Source organism: Otolemur garnettii, unplaced genomic scaffold, assembly GCF_000181295.1.
Source record: "Otolemur garnettii isolate 467f Iridium unplaced genomic scaffold, OtoGar3 scaffold00054, whole genome shotgun sequence".
Taxonomy (NCBI): domain Eukaryota; kingdom Metazoa; phylum Chordata; class Mammalia; order Primates; family Galagidae; genus Otolemur; species Otolemur garnettii.
The window spans coordinates 5,145,018-5,154,278 of record NW_003852449.1 but is presented as its reverse complement, the minus strand read 5'-3'; the positions used below and the strand labels follow the sequence as shown (position 1 = coordinate 5,154,278).

General features: G+C 40.4%; 1 protein-coding gene across 2 annotated transcripts in view; it reads left to right on the top strand.

Moving 5' to 3' along the window:
• LRR1 (leucine rich repeat protein 1) overlaps nt 1-9,061 on the top strand; it is a 10,382-nt gene extending 1,321 nt beyond the window's left edge. Inside the window, exons 2-4 of one of the 2 annotated variants that reach the window (XM_003792168.3) lie at nt 925-1,023; nt 4,329-5,050; nt 8,789-9,061. In XM_003792168.3, the coding sequence (XP_003792216.1) occupies nt 925-1,023; nt 4,329-5,050; nt 8,789-9,029 (1,062 nt within the window). In that variant the 3' untranslated portion in view covers nt 9,030-9,061. The remainder of the gene's footprint in view (nt 1-924; nt 1,024-4,328; nt 5,051-8,788) is intronic. The other variant, XM_012806575.1, reaches the window with a different exon arrangement.
• The last annotated feature ends 200 nt before the right edge of the window (nt 9,062-9,261 follow it).

Below are 9,261 nucleotides of genomic sequence, written 5' to 3'. Positions count from 1 at the left end.
CCACCTTAGGTACATGTGGCTGGCGCCTTAGCCGCTTGAGCCACAGGCGCCGAGCCTGTAATTACTTTTTAAATTACTCTCTCTGATCAGATTGTCACCGCTATAAGTGTAGTTACTATGCCAGAGTTATTCTCCCATGTGTCCCATGCTACTCTCTTAATACTTGGTGCATAGTGGCCTTTCAATAAATAGTTGTTGAAGTCGAAAGCAGAGGCAACAGCAGTTAAAATTTTTTGAGCACTTGTTCTAGGTGTGGGGGTAGAGTAGTAAACAAAGTAAATAGATTCTTGCTTTCATGGGATTTATATGTAATCTATGGGGAGGCATCCCACTCTAATGGACTGAGGTTATGAAGGCAAGAAACTATTTGAGCAACTCTTACTGCAGCTACATAGTTGTAATGGGAGAAGAGGAACACCTCCAAAAACACTGCGGATACTGTTGTCAAAAAAGTAGAGCATTACTGGACAGAGCATTAATACCCACCACCAGCTAGATGAAGAGTGCAACTTCCCAACTGCTTAAGAGAAAAAAAAAGATCAAACTTTAAAACTTTTTTTTTTAATTGAGGCAGAGTCTTATTTTGTCACCCTTGGTAGAATGTGACAGACTCTTGGGCTCAAGTGATCCTCCTGCCTCAGCTTCCCTAGTAGCTGGGACTACAGGTGCCGGCCCAATGCCTGGCTATTTTTAGAGATGGGGGTCTCACTCAGGTGATCCACCCACCTCAGCCTCCCAGAGTACTGGGATTACAGGCATGAGCCACTGTGCCCAGCCCAAACTTTAAAACTTGAAACTGTGACACCCATACTCAAAGGACTAAAGCCAAACCAAAGCCTAGCAAAGTGACAGGCACATTCTAGTTGCAATAAATATTGAATAACAATATCTAACTTGGTCTTTTTTCTCTTTGGTTTTAATCAGCTAACGGAGAACATTGAGCAACTCTTCACCAAATTTGTGGATGAGGGGAAAGCCACTGTTCGTTTAAAGGAGCCTCCTGTGGATATCTGTCTAAGTAAGGTATGGTATTAGAAACATTAATGGTTGGGTTGCTAGGCTGTATTTTCTTTAAAGAAGAAGGCTAAGTATCAGGGTATCCCATATAGCTAAACAGGGACAGATTCTTACAGGTACATTTGAAGAGGCAGAGCCATCAGAGGCAACTTCCCAGATGTACTTGTGTGCCTTCTAAAAGGGCCGAGTCAGTCTTAGTAAGTCATCCTCCCAGGATGGGGAGGAAAACAGATTGCTTCATCGCCCAAGATGGAACATTAGGGTATTCTTAGACTGGAACTCTATAGGCTAGTGGCACTAGTTTACATTTTACCAGGTAACTACAAGTTACAAATAATGAGTTTCGTGTAAAAAAGGAGGATAAAATATAATTAGTACTCTTTTTTTTGTATTTTATTTACTATAATTTTCAAAAATACATCAACTATTAGAATTTTTTCAAAACTGTTTTCTTTGCCCTATTTCTCCTTTTTCTCTTTTCCCTGCCAAGACAGGAGGAACAATGTTGTCTTTGTTCTTGCATTATCCTTAACCTCAAGTAAAGTGCTTTGTAAACATTAAAAATTGAATAACTTGCCCGGGCACAGCAGCTCCTGCCTGTAACCCTGGCACTCTGGAAGGCTGAGGCAGGAGGATCCCTTGAGTTTGAGACCAGCCTGAGCAAAAGCAATACCCCATCTCTATTAAAAATATTTTATTTACTTATTTATTTATTTTGAGACAGAGACTCCATCACCTTGGGATTGAGTGTTGTGGCATCATCAAAACTCACAGCAACCTCAAACCCCTGGGCTCAAGTGATCTTCTTGCCTAGCCTCCCTAGTAGCTAGGACTAGAGATGTCCACCGCAATGACCTAGCTCATTTTTCTATGTTTAGTAGAGATGGGCATCTCACTCAGGCTGGCCTCAAACTCCTGAGCTGAAGCAATCTACCTGCCTTGACCTCTGAGAGTGCTATGATTGCAGGGTGAGCCACCATGCCCAACCTCTACTAAAAGTAGAAAAATAAGCTGGCATTGTAGTGGGTGTCTATAGTCCCAGCTATTTGGAAATCTAAGGCAGGAAGATCACTTGAACCCAGGAGTTTGAGGTTGTTATGAGCAAGGCTGATGCCCTGACACTCTTAACCTGTGGCAACAGACTCAGGCTCAAAAAATTGAATAATTATGTAAGGAATTTAGATGGAATGGAAGAATTTTATCCTACTCCTCCATATTCTTGTCATTTTTTACCTTGATCTTCAGCCTATCCTGCCACTAACTTCTATCTAAAAACAAGCTGAGGGCTCAGCGCCTATAGCTCAGTGGCTAGGGCACCAGCCACCTATACTGGGGTTGATAGATCCAGACCTGGCCCAGGCCTGCCAAACAACAATGACAACAACAAATAGCCAGGTGTTATATCAGGCACCTATAGTCCCAACTACTTGGAAGACTGAGCTAAGAGAATTGCTTAAGCCCAAGAGTTTGAAATTGCTGTGAGCTGTGACACTACAGTACTCTACTGAGGGTGACATAGTGAGACACTGTCTCAAAAAAATAAAACAAGCTGAGGTCTCACTGAGTTAAAAATAAGACAGAAGGCTCGGCGCCTATAGCTCAACCGGCTAAGGCGCCAGCCACGTACACCTAGGGTGGCGGGTTCGAATCCCCAGCCCGGACCTGCCAAACAACAATGACGGCTGCAACCAAAAAATAGCCGGGCGTTGTGGCGGGCGCCTGTGGTCCCAGCTACTTGGGAGGCAGAGGCAGGAGACTCGCTTGAGCCCAGGAGTTGGAGGTTGCTGTGAGCTGTGATGCCATAGCACTCTACCCAGGGGGACAGCTTGAGGCTCTGTCTCAAAAAAAAAAAAAAAAAAGACAGAACCGACAAATTTTAGAAAGACAAGACTGAATTCATTGCCCCCATTTTCTTAGCAGTCTTTTTGACCTTCATTTAAAACACTGCCTTAAAGATCAATCTTCTCCTTCCTAGATGCCTATCACATTGTCATTATTTTCCATCGTTTTTGAACTCTAGAATTTGACACCAGTAACCACCCTTTTCTTAATGCTCTTTTTTGGCATCTATGATAGGGCACTACCTGGGTTTACCTTTAGTTTTTCTCAGGCATTCCTTTGTCTCCCAACTCAAGCAACCTTTTTTCTATCCCCAAATGAAATTCTTTATTTTGACCTTTTGCCTGTTTTATATTATACCTGCCTTCCATCCTATAGCTCAACTATTATTGTGGGTGACTCCCAAGTCTGTAAGCCATTCCCCTCTACTGGACCTAGGTCTTCTGTAGACTTTTCCCACTCCTGTTCATTGTGTACAGTGCTGCCAAAATAATGTTAACTCTTGTCATACAATTTTCATGCTTGAACTTATGCTGTGGTTTCCCACAGCCTGAACATTCCCACCTTGACAGTCTCACCTCATTTCAATCTTGACACTGTTCCCACATTCCAACAAAATACCATCACATACTTAGTTTCCCAAACTTGCTGAAGTTTTACATGTTCTTCACCCGTAAACTTTAGGTAACTTCCAGAGTATTCTATAAGTATTAGCTGTTTTTATTGATGTCTTAGCTTACATGCCACTTTCACAGTGATTTCTGTGTCTCAGAGAAGAACAAATGGATTTCAGCAAGAACAAAATTAAGGCACTCCCTGTGCAGTTTTGCCAGCCAGGAGCAATCTCTCTTGCCTTACCTATTTTCTGGCACCTGTTCCTTTTGAGAGCACCATCACTTCACACAATCTTAGTCTTTGTGCACGTGTCTTATCTTAGAGGCACTGGAAATTTGGGTCAGTTCATCTTAAACTCCAATCTTAAGTAGAATCTTTAAGGTTTTCCTGTCTTACTTTATATTCTTATGATTTAGCTTTTAACAATTTAGAATGTGTCTCTCAACATAACTTTTTTCAAAAGCCTTTAAAGTTGAAATTTAGTAAAAGCAGAATACTTCAAAATTTATTATTTTTTGAGACTGCATCCATTGCCTGGGATAGGGTACAGTGGTGTCACCATAAGTCACTGCAACCCTAGACACCTTCATTTAGGTGATCCTCTTGCCTCAGCCTCACAAGTAGCTGGGACTACAGACAAAAGCCACTATAGCCACCTAATTTTTCTATTTTGTATAGAGATGAAGTGTCACTATGTTGTTCGGACTGGTAAAAAAATGATTTTTTATAGCCAATTTCAATAAATGATTGTATTACATTCCAATATAATTCTACAGAATTTGTTATGGGAAGAACTAGCATATATATGTTATCAACAATGGAATTTATAATGTTACAACTTATTTTTGTTTATTCAGGCCAATTCCAGCAGTTTAAAGGGTTTCCTTTCAGCTGTGAAACTGGCTCACAGAGGCTGTGATGTTGAAGCCCCGCTCTCATTGCTGACACCTGTGAAGACTTCAGAATTTGAAAAATTTAAAACTAAAATGGTTATCACATCCAAAAAGGATTATCCTCTAAGCAAGAACTTTCCATATTCTCTGGAACATCTTCAGACTTCTTACTGTGGGCTCGTCCAAGTTGATATGCGTATGCTTTGCTTAAAAAACCTTAGGAAATTAGACTTGAGTCACAATCATATAAAAAAGCTTCCAACTACAATTGGAGACCTCATACACCTTCAAGAACTGAACCTGAGTGACAATCACTTGAAGTCATTTAGTGTAGCCTTGTGTCACTCTGCACTCCAGAAGTCACTTCGGTGTTTGGATCTCAGCAAGAACAAAATCAAAGCACTCCCTGTGCAGTTTTGCCAGCTCCGAGAACTTACAGATATAAAACTTGATGATAATGAATTGATTCGATTGCCTTTCAAGATAGGGCAACTAAGAAACCTTCGTTTTTTGTCAGCAGCCCGAAATAAGCTTCCATTTTTGCCTAGTGAATTTAAAAATTTATCCCTTGAATACTTGGATCTTTTTGGAAATGCTTTTGAACAACCAGAAGTCCTTCCAATTATAATGCTGCAAATGCCATTAACTTTATTGGAGTCTTCCGCAAGAACTGTATTAAATAATAGGTAAGATTTTAATAGTCCTAAATGTAGTACCTTTGATTCTAGTATTCTCATTAAACTCAGAGTAGTAGTTAAAGTCTGACATCGCCTCCTATGACCATGGGATAGTCTGACCCCATGCTATAATGGCCTTCCTGCTGTTTCTTGCCTCTTCCTACAATGGTCTTCCTCTAGGAAGTTTCATAGCTCACTTCGATTTTAGTCACTTCCCTGCCCAGTGTCATCCCAGAAGGGTCTCAACCTGTTCATCCTATCTAAAGTTGTATTGCTTTCCTCCTTACCTTGCTTGATTTTTCTTTTTTGTCATAGGACTCACTACAGCAGAACTTCTGTAAGTTGACCACCCAAGGGACTATAACAAACTGGTCAGTACGCAGAGGTGGTCAACATAAAGAACTAGGCCTGCTGTACTGATACATACATGTGGTGTGTGTCCAGTCTGTGAAAATTAGGTCAACTTCGGAGGCAACTCAGTGTAGCAAGGTGGTCCACTATGGAGGTTCTACTGTATATATGTATGTATATAGAGAGAGAAACAGAGTGAGTCACTGTCTCACCCCGTTGCCCAGACTGGAGTGTAATATGTAATCACAGGCTCACTGTAACCTCCAACTCCTATGCTCAAGTGATCCTCCTGCCTCAGCTTCTTGAGTGCCTATAACTACAGGTACACACCACAACATCCCGCTAACTTTTTTATTTTTTAAGAGTTGAGTTTCTTGCCATATTGCCCAAGCCTTTCTCAAACAACTGGCCTAAAGTAGTCTCCCACTTTAGCCTCCTTAAGTGCCGATATTACAGGGCTCAGTTTTTGTTTTGTTTTGTTTTTTAGCTTTCCAGATGATTGATTCTAATATACAGTTTGCGGGCGGCGCCTGTGGCTCAGAGAGTAGGGCACTGGCCCCATATACTGAGGGTGGCAGATTCAAACCCGGCCCCGGCCGAACTGCAACCAAAAAATAGCTGGGTATTGTGGCGGGCGCCTGTAGTCCCAGCTACTCAGGAGGCTGAGGCAAGAGAATCGCTTAAACCCAGGAGTTGGAGGTTGCTGTGAGCTTGTGACGCCACGGCACTCTACGCACTCTATACGCACTCTACCAAGGGCCACAAAGTGAGACTCTGTCTCTACAAAAGAAAAACAATAATATACAGCTTGCTATAATTAAAAACCAATGCTGGCTGGACATAGTGGTATGCACCTGTACTCCAAGCTACCAGGGAGGCAGAGGCAGGAGGATTACTTGAGCCCAGGACTTTGAGTCCAGCCTGGGCAACATAGCAAGACCTCCATCTCTTAAAAAAACAAAATACTGCTTTAGGTCATGCTTCTCAGACTTCTAAAGCATATTCAGATCTCTTGGGAGTCTTGTTAGAGTCTGTTTTGGAGGTCTGGGGTAGAGGTCCTATAGCTCTAACAAGCTTTCAGGTGATGCTGATTTGAAAAGGTTGCTGGTTACCACCCTCAGAGACTCTGATTCATTAAGTTGGGGATGGGGCTAAAGAAATTGTATCTCGTAATTACAAGTTCCCAGGTGATGCTACTGCTGTACGTGATGTAGAAGCTAGTGATAACACACTTTGGAACCTCTGGTTTAAGGCATTGACTCTTAACTAGGAGTTAAGAATTGCCTGTTAACGTGATTATACATGTAATTGCCTAGAGCAGTGCCTGGCTTATAAAAGATCTCAGTAAATATTTACTGGATATATAAGTACATGTAATTTGCTTGTCTGGCAATTAAAAATCAATCAATCAATTTGTCATTAGCTGTAAAGGAGCTTTGAAACTACAGATAAGAAATATAGATCCCTAAATTCCACTCAACACCAACTAGTTCAGAATTTCTGGAGATGGGCCTCTATGTTATATATATATATATTTTTAGCTCTTCAGAAGTGATGCTGACAATTCAGGTTAAAACCCCTGATTTGAAGGAATTTGAAATTGTGTCTTTTGGCAATGACTTTCTTCTGAGGAAATAATATGGCCGGGCATGGTGGTTCATACCTGTAATCTTAGCATTCTTGGGAGGCTGAGACGGGCAGATCCTTTGAGCTCAAGAGTTCGAGACCAGCCTGAGCAAGAGCAAGACCCCTGTCTACTAAAAATAGAAAAATTAGCTGGGCATTGTAGTAGGCATCTGTTGTCCCTGCTACTCAGAAGACTGAGACAGGAGAATTGCTTGAACCCGGGAGTTTGAGGTTGCTCTGAACTGAGGCCACAGCACTTTAGCCCAGGCGACAGAGACTGAAGAAGGAAAAAAAAAAAACCAGAAATTGTACATTGTATTTATTTGAACTTGAAAATTATGTCCAAATGAAAAAATATGAACAATTTTCAAGGATTGCAAAGACTACAACAAATTGGCTAAACAATCAGGAAAAAACTGACTAAAGTCCAACATGGAAAAATACAGCTTTGGAAGGAAAAAAAATAGATGATCAAAATGTAATATAGTTAACTGGCTAGGCACAATCCAGCAGCAAAATAATTTTATTATATTGTTTTCTAAACTTGACCTCTATTAATATAGCTCCTCGTAAAGTGACCCTAACCTTTACTGAAGATTAATTTTGCATGTTTTCAGCCCCTTTGTTTTAAAAAGAAATAGATCCAAAAACATGACAATACTTATTATCTAGCTGTTGATAAATGTCCTAACTAGTTGTTAGAAACAAAGTTATAATCTACTAGGAAAATATTTGGGAAAATACAGTAGATAGAAAATACAGTTTTTATTATCTGTTTCCTCAGACTGTGACTATCTATCCTGAAAGAGAAACATACGGTGTAAACATGTGATAGACACTTCTTGGCATTTTTTTAATGAAAAATAAAAAATTGCAAAGAGAGCCAATTCTAGATCCCCTTCTGAAGGTAACTACTATTTTTGCTTTGATGTGGATCTTTGCAGATCTTTTTAGATCTTCAGAAGTGATACTGACAATTCAGGTTAATACCCCTTATTTGGAGGAATTTGAAATTGTCTTTTGGCAATAAGTTTCTCCTGAGGCTATTGTTTCTCTAAGATATGTATGAAAGAAATAATATAATAAAAACCTTCTTCTGGAAGGGTTTAAACGCTAGTTTAAGTTACAAGGGTAGACTTATCTGTTGAAAAATATCTGAACACCTATTAATGTGCTAGCATAGGCCAGGGACTAGAAAAACAACAAAGAACGAGACAGTGTTTCCGAGACAGAGTAATGGGCATGGCTGTGTTTAGCCTGGAGGAGTTGGGCAGCGGGCAGGCAGTTGCAGGACTTTCTGTGTCTTGTAGATAAACGCAAGAGTTTGATATGATTTTAATTGCATTGGGTACCATTTAAGGGTTTTAATAGTCACATGGGGGAGTGTCATGGACTGACCCCACTTGTGTTTTTCTTGTGTATGTATTTGTTTATGCTGGACAACAAAATACACAAAAGCAAAATATCAGTGGGGTCAGTCCCTGCCACCCCATTTTGGGACACCATTCTTTTTAGTCAGTTATGCTATTAAGCAGCCATGCCAAAAGATACTTTATGGAGCAGTATCTTAACTTCACATTATGTCAAGTGTGGATTTTTAATATGTTTTTCCCATTCTTACCAATTAAGATAAAACAAATGAGTCACTTAAGTGATAAAGTAATTTATTTTTCCATTCTTGCATGCGTATAACTCAGTGTTTTAATAATTATGTCCTAATGTGTGAAGTTCTGAATCTAGTAACATGTTGTTAAACATTTTTTCCCATAGGATTCCATACGGCTCCCGTATCATTCCATTCCATCTTTGCCAAGATTTGGATACTGCAAAAACCTGTGTTTGTGGAAGATTCTGTCTAGAAAGTTTTATTCAAGGAACTACTAATATGAATCTACACTCTGTTGCTCACACTGTAGTCTTGGTAGATAATATGGGTAGTACTGAAGTACCTATTATCTCTTACTTCTGTTCTCTGGAGTGTTATGTAAATTCCTCTGATACGTTAAAGTAATAGATGATACCACAAAATGAAATTTCATTTATGGCCAGGTGCAGTGCCTCACTTCTGTAATCCTAGCACTTTGGGAGGCCAAGACAGATGGATTGCTTGAGCTCAGGAGTTTGAGGCCACCCTGAGCAAGAGAGAGACCCCATCTCTACTAAAAATAGAAAACACTAGCTGAGCATCATGGTGGGCACTTATAATCCGAGCTACTTGTGAGGCTGAGGCAAGAGGAACACTC